Here is a 15,900-nt window from a genome sequence, read left to right as displayed (position 1 = left end):
TCGACAAGGAAAATGTGGTACCGTAGTATCGCTAGTGTATAATATTATTGTCCACAGACCTGTGCTCTGGCCGTTAAGCAGCAGTTCCTAGTCTGAATGTTCTTTAGCAGCAACAGGTATAAAGTGTGTAGTATTACCAGTGATCTGTCTGCGTAGACCTGTGCTCTGGCCGTTAAGCAGCAGTTCCTAGTCTGAATGTTCTTTAGCAGCAACAGGTATAAAGTGTGTAGTCTGAATGTTCGTTAGCAGCAACAGGTATAAAGTGTGTAGTATTACCAGTGATCTGTCTGCGTAGACCTGTGCTCTGGCCGTTAAGCAGCAGTTCCTAGTCTGAATGTTCGTTAGCAGCAACAGGTATAAAGTGTGTAGTATTACCAGTGATCTGTCTGCGTAGACTGGTGAGCTGGGCATTGAGCAGCAGTTCCTCACAGCGCAGCACCTCAGCCTGGATGTCATAGAGCTGCAGCTGGAGCTCATAGTACAGCGCCTCCATCTGGTCCAACCGCAACATGGCATCCTCTCCCTCCTGCAGGTTTTGCATCTGAGACACCCAGAGAGAGAGAAAGAGATGGTCAGAAAGACATAGTATTGTGTACCTAGGGTAGCTGGTGTGCGTTGAGATATCTGGTGTAAAATGGCTGCCGTGGCATTGGTGGTGGATGAGGAGTGACTCCCCAATACAATGTGCTTTGAGAGTCTGGAAAAGTGCTATAGCATTAGTAGTACCTCCGGTTTCAGGCTGTTTCCTCTGCTCCAGTCAGATCTCCTTTATTACTTTTATAACAGTAGTAGTATAGTAGTAGTACTGTAGTAGTGGTAGTAGTAGTACCTCCGGTTTCAGGCTGTTTCCTCTGCTCCAGTCAGATCTCCTTTATTACTTTTATAACAGTAGTAGTATAGTAGTAGTACTGTAGTAGTGGTAGTAGCAGTGGTAGTACCTCCTGTTTCAGGCCATGTTTCCTCTGCTCCAGGCAGATCTCCTTTATTACTTTTATAACAGTAGTAGTATAGTAGTAGTACTGTAGTAGTGGTAGTAGTAGTAGTAGTAGTAGTAGTACCTCTGGTTTCAGGCCATGTTTCCTCTGCTCCAGGCAGATCTCCTTTATTACTTTTATAACAGTAGTAGTATAGTAGTAGTACTGTAGTAGTGGTAGTAGCAGTGGTAGTAGTAGTAGTACCTCCGGTTTCAGGCCATGTTTCCTATGCTCCAGGCAGATCTCCTTTATTACTTTTATAACAGTAGTAGTATAGTAGTAGTACTGTAGTAGTGGTAGTAGCAGTGGTAGTAGTAGTAGTACCTCCGGTTTCAGGCCATGTTTCCTATGCTCCAGGCAGATCTCCTTTATTACTTTTATAACAGTAGTAGTATAGTAGTAGTACTGTAGTAGTGGTAGTAGCAGTGGTAGTAGTAGTACCTCCTGTTTCAGGCCATGTTTCCTCTGCTCCAGGCAGATCTCCTTGGCCCTCATCAGCTGCAGTGTTTCCTTGGACACGGCGTACTGCAGACGCTCCATGCGGTCCACGGCTGCAGCCCACGCCGCCTTGCCAAACTTCCTCTGGTCCACACGCATCCGCTCGTAAACCGCTGGAACACACACAGATTTTTTTTTTTTAATACAAAGGCCCAAAGGTAGACAAAATATGTTTGAGGTTTCAACCCGAGTGTGAGCCAGTTGATAGTTGGGTTAAGGTGATTGGGGGAAGAGTTTAGACAAAGCAATTTAAAGCATGGAGATTCGGGTCTGACTCGGAGGGAGTGTCGGTATAATAGTCTGTCTATAGGCGATGCATAGCTCTGGAGTTTGCCTCTACAGAGTGTTGTGTGTGTGTGTGTGTGTGTGTGTGTGTGTGTGTGTGTGTGTGTGTGTGTGTGTGTGTGTGACTTACCTTTCTGAGCCCTGGCGGTGGTCTCGAAGAACTTGACGGTGAGATCCTGTATGGAGAGGACGGCAGCGTGAGCCTTTCTCGTCCACTCCTCATCCTCCCTCCTCAGCCCCTCCACGCGACGAGGCCCCAGACGCTCCGTCTCCAGGGAGATCTGACCCAGAGGGGACACAGGTCAACAGGGGTCACGCAAAGGTCAAATCAACTCCATTCTTTTTGTTTGTCTAAGATTTTATTTGACATAAACAATGAATTAAAAAACATACACATACAAACAAATACATCATACAAACATCACCCCTGCCGAGACCCACTAGCCCCCATATCCAGTAGCCTTATATCCTTTTTGCCACAAACTGCACAATTTACCTTCTCCATCGCCGCGCTCTTTCAATTCTTAAATAATAAAGCATTTGACCTTTCCATTGCGTGAACGGCAGAGGATTGGCAATTTTTTTGGAGTACAAGTGTTTTTTTAAAGGTAAATCGATGAGCAGAGTACTGTCCAACCCATCGGGTAGCTCGCTGCACCCTCATATGTCATGTCTTGGAATATACAGACAGATGAATTAAAAGCACATTTACATTGCAATACCTCTGACACCCATCTTTCCAACTCCGACCCATGACTTTGGAATTTTGTAACATTCCCAGAAGGCATTAATTATTTACTCATTATAGTTTTACACTTCAGACATGACTGCAATGGTGCTGTAGAATTTGGGAATTTTGTCTCTTGTATAATACATTCGATACATTCATTTATACTGGATTAAGCGTACATTTTCATGAACTGTAATTGTGTTAGTTATGTTCCCTCCATCTTGTGCCAACATCAGTTATTTTTAAGTCTTGGTTCCAGTAGTTTATATTTTTTTCTGAAGAGATTGTCAGTTGGATATTCTCTCTGCAAGGTTTTGCATAATCTTCCCTGTCATATGAACATCATTTTCGGACTCAAATACGATTCCCTCAAGGTTGCTCTGGTGTCCAAAAGATTTAAAAATCAACATTTGGTGATATAGAACTTCCCAGTTGGATGTATTTGAAAATATCTACTCAAATTGCTTTTTACAGCTGTAATGGGAATAAATGTATTTCCTGTCACCAAGTAATTTATGGTTTCTATGCCTTTAGTTTTCCATGTGGGCCAACTTATCGATGAATTCTGAAAAGCTATCCAACGATAGTTCCATTAGGTTGTGTTTTTAGGAAGTGATATTGGTTCTTATAGAATACGTTTCATTTCCTTCCATACTGTTATACTATGACGTTGTTAATGTTCTTAGCTTTATCTTTTGAAAATAGACACGTAAAAAGATTCTGGGGATGAGCATTTTCAATATGTACCCATTGTTCCTCTATAGTGTATTTAACTATATGTCACAAGTAAAAGCCCTGGGTGGCGAGTTGATACAATTCCAAGTCTGGAAGGTGAAAACCACCCCCAGATTTAGGAAGAAGTAAAACATTCCTTTTAAATCTATGAATTTGATTTGCCCATATAAAGTCTGTTATAACTGAGTATACTTTTTAAAGAATGTTTTCGGTGGGGTAATTGGTATTACTGAAAATAAATACAAAAACTTTAGCAGCCATGCCATTCTAAAAGAGGTTTATTCTACCTGAAAAGATTTACAGAAAGATTATTCCATTTAATTAGATCTGCTTTCATAGTGTTGAGTCATGTTTTGTAGTCTACTTAAAGGAATGCTGCAGATCTGGGAGTTATTATTCCATTTAATTAGATCTGCTTTCATAGTGTTGAGTCATGTTTTGTAGTCTACTTAAAGGAATGCTGCAGATCTGGGAGTTATTATTCCATTGAATTAGATCTGCTTTCATAGTGTTGAGTCATGTTTTGTAGTCTACTTAAAGGAATGCTGCAGATCTGGGAGTTATTATTCCATTTAATTAGATCTGCTTTCATAGTGTTGAGTCATGTTTTGTAGTCTACTTAAAGGAATGCTGCAGATCTGGGAGTTATTATTTTTCCCGGTTGCCATTATTTTGAATTTTTCCATGTTAATTTTATAACCTTCCAGGTGAATCAACAGCCTGATCAATCTATGCGAAGGAGATGTGTCGCGCTGCATGAGGCAAATGGTGGTCACACCAGATACTGACTGGTTTTCTGATCCAAGGCCCTAGCTTTTTTTCTTTTTTTTTGTTGGTATTTGTGATCAACAGATGCATAGCTGTATTCCCAGTCATGTGAAATCCATAGATTAGGGCCTAATGAACTTATTTAAATTGATTGATGTCCTTTTATGAACTGTAACTCAACAAAATCTTTAAAAATGTTGCCTGTTTGTTCAGTGTATTATATCATTCAAGTATATTTTTGCTTTAGGACATCTATACAATATTTGTATTGAATGTTGTAACGTCTGCTTCCAACTCACACTCTCAAACACGTAGATCCTCTAAACGCAGCCCACTTTCCAGCTCACACTCTCAAACTCATAGATCCCCTGAACGCAGCTCACTCTCCAGATCCCAATCACCTGAATTCTAATCACCTGTTCACACACCTGTATGTCATTACCACACACTATTTAGTTCAGTTCTTTGCACCCCATCACTGTGAGGTATTGTTTGTTTTGTGACATTTCTTTCGTAGCTCTGTTTTTCCCGTGATTTACTTCTCCCGTGTATGATAGTTTTTGCCTGCCTCACTAACGACGCCTTTTGCCTATTCCATGCATGTACTTTAGGATTTCCTGTTATCTGCCTGATCTCCCGGATGACGTTACTAGCCTTTTCCCTGCCTGTACTGTTGCCCTTTTGGACCTCCTGTGTGTGACCCCCTGCCTGCCCCTGGACCCAGCTACCTGCCTCCTCCTGTGGTCCTGTACAATAAACAGCTGCTGCTCCCTGCGCTTGAAACCAGCTCTCTGTCTCCCGTCGTGTTCAATACAAGTGTATTATTTCGTCTGGAAAGTTGAATAGAAATGGCAATTCCAGACAATCAAAAGTGTTTTCGGGCATTATTAAGAAATTGTTTTATTGTTTTGCATATTGTATTAAACTGAAACATGTTCGTGTCTATTTGTATCAAGTCTTTTAAGACTTTTGCTTATAAGATTTATAATTTTATTGTTACAATTTATTCAACTTATGGGTCTAACTTCTTTGGGACTGGGGGGCAGTATTGAGTAGCTTAGATAAGATGCCCAGAGTAAACTAGGTGCTACTCAGGCCCAAAAGCTAGAATGTGCATAATATAGATTTGGATAGAAAACACTGAGGTTTCTAAAACTGTTTGAATGATGTCTGTGAGTATAACGGCAGGCAAAAACCTGAGAAAAAATCCAACCAGGAAGTGGGAAATCTGAGGTTTGTAATTTTTCAAGTCATTGCCTATTGAATATACAGTGTCTATGGGGTCATTTTGCACTTCCCAAGGCTTCCACTAGATGTCAACAGTCTTTGGAACCTTGTTTGAGGCTTCTACTGTGAAGGGGGAGAGAAAGAAATCTGTTTCAGCCAAGTGTCATGCCATGAGCTGATCCCTCGCGCTCCCGTGAGAGGTAGCTGCGTTCCATTGTATTTCTAAAGACAAAGGAATTCTCCGGTTGGAACATTATTGAAGATTTATGTTAAAAACATCCTGAAGATTGATTCTATACATCGTTTGACATGTTTCTACGAACTGTAACATAACTTTTTTAACATTTCGTCTGAACAAGTGATCATTATGCATTTGGATTACTGGGCTAAACGTTCGAACAAAAAGGAGGTATTTGGACATAAATGGAGTTTTTCGAACAAAACAAACATTTATTCTGTAACATGAAGTCCTGTGAGTGCCATCTGATGAAGATCATCAAAGGTTAGTGATTAATGTAGTCGCCATTTCTGATTTTTGTGAGCCCTCTCCTTGGCTGGAAAATGGCTGTATGGTTTTCTGTGACTAGGTGCTGACCTAACAATGGTTTGGTGTGCTTTCAGCGTAACGCCTATTTGAAATCAGACACTGTGGCTGGATTTACAAGAAGTTTATCTTTAAAATGGTGTAAAATACTTGTATGTTTGAGAAATTTTAATTATGGGATTTCTGTTGTTTTGAATTTGGCGCCCTGCAATTTCACTGGCTGTTGGCGAGGTGGGACGCTACCATCCCACATATCCCAGAGAAGTTAATCAGCAGGGGACTCTCCAGATTTGAATATAACTGTTTGATGCAGTGAACTAGGAAGTACTGAATTAAGCGACGTGTGTTGTCATTTGTGTAAATAGGGGGCTACTTTGTCCAAATGGTTGAATAAAACCATCCATTCCAGGTGCTTTTCTCCGTGCGAAAATTTTAACAGCAATTCAGATTTATTCTTGGGTGATACAACATTTTTTCATTAAAAACAGATATGCTGATAGTTGCTGCAGAGTTAGAGTCTTAGATGGCTATAGTTCCTGTGGGCTGTTTAATTCTGATTTATATACATTTTCATAATAACTTGTGATTAAATTGCATTGTTGCTTCAAATTACTGCTTCTGTATCTTTATCTTGTAAAATTATAACTGGTTTAGCATTTATTAGTTTTGTGAGAGCTGCGAGATATTTCCCAGGTTTATTTACCATTAAGTAGTTATTTGAGTTTAACATTTTATTTTCTTCTTCACCTTGTAAATACTTTTTATGGGATACTTTTTATGGGATACTTTTTAAGATAGAAAGAAAAAAAATCACTAAACAAAATGTAACTTTTGGCGAGTGTGAGATTATAATTCCCTAATGTACGCCTTAAAGGCATCCCAAATTATATTGGGGGTCGGCTTTTTTCTGTCCTCTATGTCCATATTTGTAAGGGTTTACATTTTCTCGTCTAATCAAGTTCTGGTATAGAAAACGCACTCTGTTCATTCTCCAAATTCTGTTGCTAAATGTGTTTTACATTGGTGTAATTAAGCATGATACTAGAGAATGATTCGACATCACCATTTCATGATTTGTTGGAAATAAAAAATGAAGTCAATTCTTGAATAGTTCTTCTTACTTTGAGAAAAAAAGGAACCGAATTTGGTAGTTGGGAACAGTACATCTCCAGTTGTCCGGTAAAATATTTGTAGACATTTTTCTGCCTCTTTGGAGACTCCCTAAATGTGCCTTTTTTATTACTATGTCTGTCAATCTTATCGAACGTGAAAAACAGCTTCTATCTCAAGGCTAAATAGTCATCACTGGACGGGTACCACCCGGCTACTCAACCCTGCACCTTAGAGGCTGATGCCCTATACACAGTTGAAGCCGGAAGTTTTCATACACCTTAGCCAAATACATTTAAACTCAGTTTTTCACAATTACTGACATTTAATCCGAGTTCAAATTCACAGGTCAGGTAAGATCACTACTTTATTTTAAGAATGTGAAATGTCAGAATAATAGCAGAGAGAATGATTTTTTTCAGCTTTTCATCACATTCCCAGAGGGTCAGAAGTTTACATAAACTCAATTAGTATTAGGTAGCATTGCCTTTAAATTGTTTAACTTGGGCGAAAAATTTCAGGTAGCCTTCCACAAGCTTTCCACAATAAATTGGGTGAATTTTGGTCCATTCCTCCTGACAGAGCTGGTGTAACTGAGTCAGGTTTGTAGGCCTCCTGGCTCGCACACATTTTTTCAGTTTTCCCACACATTGTCTATAGGATTGAGGTCAGGGCTTTGTGAAGGCCACTTCAATACCTTGACTTTGTTGTCCTTAAACCATTTTTCCACAACTTTAGAAGTATGCTTGGGGTCATTGTCCATTTGGAAGACCCATTTGCGACCAAGCTTTAGCTTCCTGACTGATGTCTTGAGATTTTGCTTCAATATATATACAACATGATCCCACTGGATTTGTGATACAATGAATTATAAGTGAAATAATCTGTCTGTAAACAATTGTTGGAAAAATTACTTGTGTCACGCACAAAGTAGATGTCCTAATCGACTTGCCAAAACTATAGTTTGTTAAAACAAGAAATTTGTGGAGTGGTTGAAAATCGAATTTTAAATGACTCCAACCTAAACGTATGTATGTAAACTTCCGACTTCAACTGTATATCTACAGAAATAAAAACAGATCTTGGTTCTGTTGCCTGTGAGTGTTTGTATAATAACCTACTGATTCCGTGAGCACCAAGCCTCACCTAACCACAACATGTCAGATAAATCTTTACTATGCGCCGCTTGCTCCTTACCTTCGTTTTCTTGATCTCCAGTATTTTCTACAACTCGTCAAATGTCTTCCACACATTCGACTTCCTCCTGAGCAACCAAACATTCCCCCGTTTTGAGTTTATTTGTCATGTCATCTGCATCCCATTGGCTGTCACGTATTACAGTGACCCTGGTCATTGGTGACTCTATTACCCGTAGTATTAGACTTAAAACGAATCATCCAGCGATCATACACTGTTTACCAGGGGGCAGGGCTACCGACGTTAAGGCTAATCTGAAGATGGTGCTGGCTAAAGCTAAAACTGGAGAGTGTAGAGAGTGTAGGGATATTGTTATCCACGTTGGCACCAACGATGTTAGGATGAAACAGTCAAGAGGTCACCAAGCGCAACATAGCTTCAGCGTGTAAATCAGCTAGAAATATGTGTCGGCATCGAGTAATTGTCTCTGGCCCCCTCCCAGTTAGGGGGAGTGATGAGCTCTACAGCAGAGTCTCCCACCTCAATCGCTGGTTGAAAACTGTTTTCTGTCGCTCCCAAAAGATAGAATTTATAGATAATTGGCCGTCTTTCTGGGACTCACCCACAAACAGGACCAAACCTGGCCTGTTGAGGAGTGACGGACTCCATCCTAGCTGGAGGGATGCTCTTATCTTATTGACGAACATAGACAGGGCTTTAACTCCCCTAGCTCCACAATGAAATAGGGTGCAGGCCAGGCAGCAGGCTGTTAACCAGCCTGCCAGCTCAGTAGAGTCTGCCATTAGCACAGTCAGTGTAGTCAGCTCAACTATCCCCATTGGGACCGTGTCTGTGCCTCGACTTAGGTTGGGCAAAACTAAACATGGCGGTGTTCGCCTTAGCAATATCACTGGAATAAAGACCTCCTCCATTCCTGCCATTATTGAAAGAGATTGTGATACCTCACATCTCAAAATAGGGCTACTTAATGTTATAGATCCCTCACTTCCAAGGCAGTTATGGTCAATGAACGAATCACTGATCATAATCTTGAAGTGATTGGCCTGACTGAAACATGGTTTAAGCCTGATGGATTTACTGTGTTAAATGAGGCATCACCTCCTGCTTAAACTCCTGGTTAAACTAATGACCATACCCCCCCGCGCATCCCCCAAAGGCGGAGGTGTTGCTAACATTTCTGATAGCAAATTTAAATTTACCAACAACAAAAAAATGACATTTTTGAGCTTCTAGTCATGAAATCTATGCAGCCTCGTCAATCACTTTTTATAGCTACTGTTTACAGGCCTCCTGGGCCATATGCAGCGTTTCTCACGGAGTTCCCTGAACTCCTTTCGGACCTTGTAGTCATGGCAGATAATGACATTTTTGGTGACTAATATTCACATGGAAAAGTCCACAGACCCACTCCAAAAGGCTTTCGGAGCCATCATCGACTCAGTGGGTTCTGTCCAACATGTCTCTGGACCTACTCATTGCCACAGTCACACTCTGGACCTATTTTTGTCCCGTGGAATAAATGTTGTGGATCTTAATGTTTTTCCTCATAATCCTGGACTATCAGACCACCATTTTATTACGTTTGCAATCAAAACAAATAATCTGCTCAGACCCAAACCAAGGATCATCAAAAGTCGTGCTATAAATTCTCAGACAACACAAAGATTCCTAGATGCCCTTCTAGACTCCCTCCGCCTACCCAAGGACGTCAAAGTACAAAAATCAGTTAACCACCTAACTGAGGAACTCAATTTAACTTTGTGCAATACCCTAGATGCAGTTGCACCCCTAAAAACAAAAAACATTTGTCATAAGAAACTAGCTCCCTGGTATATAGTAAAATACCTGAGCTCTGAAGCAAGCTTCCAGAAAATTGGAACGGAAATGGCGCCACACAAAACTGGAAGTCTTCCGACTAGCTTGGAAAGACAGTACCATGCAGTATCGAAGAGCCCTTACTGCTGCTCGATCACCCTGTTTTTCCAACATAATTGAGGAAAATAAGAACAATCCAAAATTTATTTTTGATACTGTTGCAAAGCTAACTAAAAAGCAGCATTCCCCATGAGAGGATGGCTTTCACTTCAGCAGTGATAATTTCATGAACTTCTTTGAGGAAAAGATCATCATCAATAGAAAGCAAATTACGGACTCCTCTTTAATTAAGGCAAGGGCTGATTTCAAGGTTTTACTGCTAACCTACAATGCATTACATGGACTTGCTACTTACCCATCTTTCTGATTTGGTCCTGCCGTACATACCTACACATACGCTACGGTCACAAGACGCAGGCCTCCTTACTGTCCCTAGAATTTCTAAACAAACAGCTGGAGGCAGGGCTTTCTCCTATAGAGCTCCATTTTTATGGAATGGTCTGCCTACCAATGTGAGAGACGCAGACTCTGTCTCAACCTTTAAGTCTTTATTGAAGACTCATCTCTTCAGTATGATTAAGTGAAGTCTGGCCCAGGAGTTTGAACGTGAACGGAAAGGCACTGGAGCAACAAACCGCCATTGCTGTTTCTGCCTGGCCTGTTCCCCTCTCTCCACTGGGATTCTCTGCCTCTAACCCTGTTACAGGGGCACTGGCTTATTGGTGCTCTTCCATGCTGTCCCTGGGAGGGGTACGTCACTTGAGTGGGTTGAGTCATTGACGTGATCTTCCTGTCTGGGTTTGCGCCCCCCTTGGGTTGTGTCATGGCGCAGATCTTTATGGGCTATACTCGGCCTTGTCTCAGGATGGTAAGTTGGTGGTTGAAGGTATCCCTCTAGTGGTGTGGGGGCTGTGCCTTGGCAAAGTGGGTGTGGTTATATTCTGCCTGTTTGCCACTGTCCGGGGGTATCATCGGATGTGGCCACAGTGTCACCTGACCACTCCTGTCTCAGCCTCCAGTATATATGCTGCAGTAGTTTATGTGTCGGGGGGCTAGGGTTAGTCTGTTATATCTGGAGTATTTCTCCTGTCTTACCCAGTGTCCTGTGTGAATTTAAGTATGCTCTCTCTAACTCTCTCTTTCTTTCTTTCTCTCTCGGAGGACCTGAGCCCTAGGACCATGCCTCAGGATTATCTGGCCTGATGACTCCTTGTTGTCCACCTGGCCATGCTGCTGCTCCAGTTTCAACTGTTCTGCATGCGGCTATGGAATCCTGACCTGTTCACCGGACGTGCTACCTCCCAGACCTGCTGTTTTCAACTCTCTAGAGACAGCAGGAGCGGTAGAGATACTTTGAATGATCAGCTATGAAAAGCCAACTGACATTTACTCCTGAGGTGCTGACCTGTTGCACCCTCGACAACTACTGTGATTATTATTATTTTGACCCTGCTGGTCACCTATGAACATTTGAACATCTTGGCCATGTTCTGTTGTAATCTCTGCCTGACACAGCCAGAAGAGGACTGGCCACCCCTCATAGCCTGCTTCCTCTCTAGGTTTCTTCCTAGGTTCGGGCCTTTCTATGGACATGGACAGGGCGATAAACACTGTTGATGTTCTGTGGTGGTCGCTGCAGCAGGGAGGACAGAGAAACACAACGGGTGCTAGCCACACAGTCACTCGCTGTTATTTATTTTTTAACACAGCATGTCTGAGCACGGCCCAGCACAATCAAATCAACTAAGGTCGGACTCCATCTTTAGTCATTTGCGTGTCTTAATTATTGAGATGTGATGAGTGGAAGCCCCACGCACACCTCAGTGCCTTCCCAGCAACCCATCCCAATCCACCGGATATAGCCCCTCTCCATTCTCACCAACAACCACCATTAAATCTTAATTGTAATGACAAAGAAGGAATAATAATGATTTAACATCCTTAATCTGTCCAGTACGGTTATTCATTTAAAAATATATAACTACAAGTCCTTCCTTCTCGCTCTCTCTCCACCACCCCCTCCCTGTTCTCCCCCATTTATCCCACCCAAGCCAAGCTTATCCCCACCTCCCATCTTTAACACGATGGTGTTCTCCGTTTTGCTCGACAACCCCCACAAGTGTCTTGGGACTCGTCTGAAGTCGGTACAACCGATCTGCCAACTTCTGTCTCTAGCGTCCGAATAGTTTCGGCAGCACACTAATATGGTTCATCTGTGCAAAGGTGAGACTCTCGCAAACATGTCAGTTGTTTTGCTCTAAGACACACAAATAGCAAAATAATCTTGGTATTACCTTCTTATAGCTTAATAGAATACCACTGGCGTTCAAATTTTGGAAATGTTCACATTTCCATAAACGTCAGTGTTTCCTTTCAAATAGTATCAATAATATGCATATCCTTGCGTCAGGTCCTGAGCTACAGGCAGTTAGATTTGGGCAAAAATGTAAAAAATAAATAACAAAGCCCCCCCCCCCCCCCACAGGGGTTAGACTCTTATGGGCACCTCAAAATCACCTGGCATCATGTAGTACCAGTGTTTAACAGCAGGCGGTGCAGTGGTGCAAGTCAGGGACATAGAGCTACATGCCTGGATGTGTTTACTGTACTACTAACCCAGTGTCCTCCTTTGTTTTCTTTTCATAGCCGTGGGACATTCTCTATGGATAAGAGGACCTGATTTAACCCAACCTACTGAGGCAATGGCAATCGAGTGTTCCAGTGTCTCTCACTTCTCAGGCTTAGTCCTATACATGGAAGTGACTTGGGTCTGTTACACCGTCTTTGTAGCTAGCTAACCAGCCCTGGATAAGCCCTGGGTGAGTTAGTAAGACAGCTGATCATTGTTCTAGGTGTGTTTAGACTAGACGGCAGCAGCTGGAACAGATTGTACAGTGAGAGTAGCTTACTTCCTACACACACCCCCCCCACTACATACATACACTACACTCACATGTCAGCCTAATATCTCAATGCAAAACAGATGTGTCTGTATGAGCGCCCACACACACACAGTAATCAACAGCATGCCTCACAGAACCTGAGTGGTTTAAATCAACCAACAAACTGGATGTTTAGTGTCTGTGAGAGAGAGAGAGAGAGAGAGAAATAGTGTGTGTATTAAGAGGCAGAGAAGGCTAGATGAAAAGAAAGACATAACTCAGTCAGTCACACAACGTTAGACATGACCTTAGTGCGGAGGTTTCCATTCTCCAATAGAGAGGGCATATTGGCCCGCTACACAAACTATAACATTTTGAATGATTGTAACATCTGGGCCTAGCACAGCTCCTACCCAGCAGACGAGTCACACATCCTGCTCTATGGAACTATGAAACACCCTAACAATGAGAGGTCCATCATATCTACGTGGAATAGAGACATCATGTAAACACTACTAGTCTCTCCCCAGTGGCGCAGTGGGCCACGCCCAGGAGACGGCACACAATTGGCCCAGCATCGCCCGGGTTAAGGGAGGGTTTGGCCGGCTGGGATGTCCTTGTCCCATCGCGCTCTAGCGACTCCTTGTGGCGGTCCGGGACACATGCACGCTGACTTCGGTCGCCAGCTGCCTGGCTTCCGGGTTAAGCAAGCAGTGTGTCAAGAACCAGTGCGGCTTGGCGGGGTCGTTGTTTCTGAGGACACATGGTCTTAACCTTCGGCTCGCCCGAGTCCGTACGAGAGTTGCAGCGATGGGACAAGAGTAACTATCAACTGGATATCATGAAATTGGGTAAAAGTACAACAAAACAAACAAAATACATATATATTTTTTTACTACTAGTATCACTTCACAGTATGCCATCACTAGTATGCCATTGTTCTCCGTTTCCCTGATACTGTGGTTGACTCAGTGTTTCCCCTATATGCGCCACTAAATTGTTGCCGCCACTGCAAAACATTATATACCGTATACACATTTCTGCCGAGACGTGATTTTAAGATCAGTGACACCAACGACTGTATATATGAACGGACAAAAGCCATAGATCACGTGACACCATTCATTCCTATGTAATGGCTCAATAGCGCATTGAAGCCAAATGAAGTTGGTTAAGATGGCGTCTCAAGGAGATAACATGCGCAGTTTGAGCTACGCCAGGAGGTGATGTTGCAGGCTTGCTCAGTGCCGCCCCCTCTCATTAAGGAATTTGGTTCTTGTTAGGTGTTCTTGCAGTGAAAAGGCTATATGTGAGAAATAAGTATGAATAGAACACAGTATTGGAATAGAATGTTGCTGAGAATAGCTAGCTACATAGCCGTCTTTGTTTCAAAGATAATTGTGTAGTCTAGAGCGATTTTCTAGGTTAGCTAGCCAGCTATTGTCGTTCTCCTAACGCAACGTAACGTAACCAACACTGCTAGCTAGCCAGCTAGCTCCCGATAAGCAGCATTGTAGAAACTTCACACTCAACGGTACGACTTGATTAGGGTAGTGTCAACAACGCAGCTAGCCTACCCCAGCAGTACTCTATCATTTTAATCATTTTAGTCAATTAGAATCTTGCTACGTAAGCTTAACTTTCTGAACATTCGAGACGTGTAGTCCACTTGTCATTCCAATCTCCTCTGCATTAGCGTAGCCTCTTCTCTAGCCTGTCAACTATGTGTCTGTCTATCCCTGTTCTCTCCTCTCTGCACAGACCATACAAACGCTCCACACCGCATGGCCGCAGCCACCCTAATCTGGTGGTCCCAGCGCGCACGACCCACGTGGAGTTCCAGGTCTCCGGTAGCCTCTGGAACTGCCGATCTGCGGCCAACAAGGCAGAGTTCATCTCAGCCTATGTCTCCCTCCAGTCCCTCGACTTCTTGGCTCTGACGGAAACATGGATCACCACAGACAACACCGCTTACTCCTACTGCTCTCTCTTCGTCCGCCCACGTGCTCTCGCACACCCCGAGAGCTTCTGGTCAGCGGGGTGGTGGCACCGGGATCCTCATCTCTCCCAAGTGGTCATTCTCTCTTTCTCCCTTACCCATCTGTCTATCGCCTGAATTCCATGCTGTCACAGTTACCAGCCCTTTCAAGCTTAACATCCTTATCATTTATCGCCCTCCAGGTTCCCTCGGAGAGTTCATCAATGAGCTTGATGCCTTGATAAGCTCCTTTCCTGAGGACGGCTCACCTCTCACAGTTCTGGGCGACTTTAACCTCCCCACGTCTACCTTTGACTCATTCCTCTCTGTCTCCTTCTTTCCACTCCTCTCCTCTTTTGACCTCACCCTCTCACCTTCCCCCCCTACTCACAAGGCAGGCAATACGCTCGACCTCATCTTTACTAGATGCTGTTCCTCCACTAACCTCATTGCTACTCCCCTCCAAGTCTCCGACCACTACCTTGTATCCTTTTCCCTCTCGCTCTCATCCAACACTTCCCACACTGCCCCTACTGGATGGTATCGCGCCGTCCCAACCTTCGCTCTCTCTCCCCGCTACTCTCTCCTCTTCCATCCTATCATCTCTTCCCTCTGCTCAAACCTTCTCCAACCTATCTCCTGATTCTGCCTCCTCAACCCTCCTCTCCTCCCTTTCTGCATCCTTTGACTCTATGTCCCCTATCCTCCAGGCCGGCTCGGTCCTCCCCTCCCGCTCCGTGGCTCGACGACTCATTGCGAGCTCACAGAACAGGGCAGCCGAGCGGAAATGGAGGAAAACTCTCCCTGCAGACCTGGCATCCTTTCACTCCCTCCTCTCTACATTTTCCTCCTCTGTCTCTGCTGCTAAAGCCACTTTCTACCACTCTAAATTCCAAGCATCTGCCTCTAACCCTAGGAAGCTCTTTGCCACCTTCTCCTCCCTCTTGAATCCTCCTCCCCCTCCCCCCTCCTCCCTCTCTGCAGATGACTTCGTCAAACCATTTTGAAAAGAAGGTCGACGACATCCGATCCTCGTTTGCTAAGTCAAACGACACCGCTGGTTCTGCTCACACTGCCCTACCCTGTGCTCTGACCTCTTTCTCCCCTCTCTCTGCAGATGACATCTCGCGTCTTGT

General features: G+C 43.4%; 1 protein-coding gene across 1 annotated transcript in view; it reads right to left on the bottom strand.

Moving 5' to 3' along the window:
* LOC115101013 (junction-mediating and -regulatory protein-like) overlaps positions 1-15,900 on the bottom strand; it is a 53,161-nt gene that overhangs the window by 8,821 nt on the left and 28,440 nt on the right. The window contains exons 3-5 of the mRNA XM_029620157.2: positions 1,888-2,038; positions 1,416-1,585; positions 376-541 (exon numbers count right to left, since the gene is read on the bottom strand). Of these exons, the coding sequence (XP_029476017.1) occupies positions 376-541; positions 1,416-1,585; positions 1,888-2,038 (487 nt within the window). The remainder of the gene's footprint in view (positions 1-375; positions 542-1,415; positions 1,586-1,887; positions 2,039-15,900) is intronic.

This window comes from Oncorhynchus nerka, linkage group LG19, assembly GCF_034236695.1.
Source record: "Oncorhynchus nerka isolate Pitt River linkage group LG19, Oner_Uvic_2.0, whole genome shotgun sequence".
Lineage (NCBI taxonomy): Eukaryota > Metazoa > Chordata > Actinopteri > Salmoniformes > Salmonidae > Oncorhynchus > Oncorhynchus nerka.
Note: the sequence above shows the minus strand (reverse complement) of the source record. Positions and strands in the feature narration are given on the sequence as shown.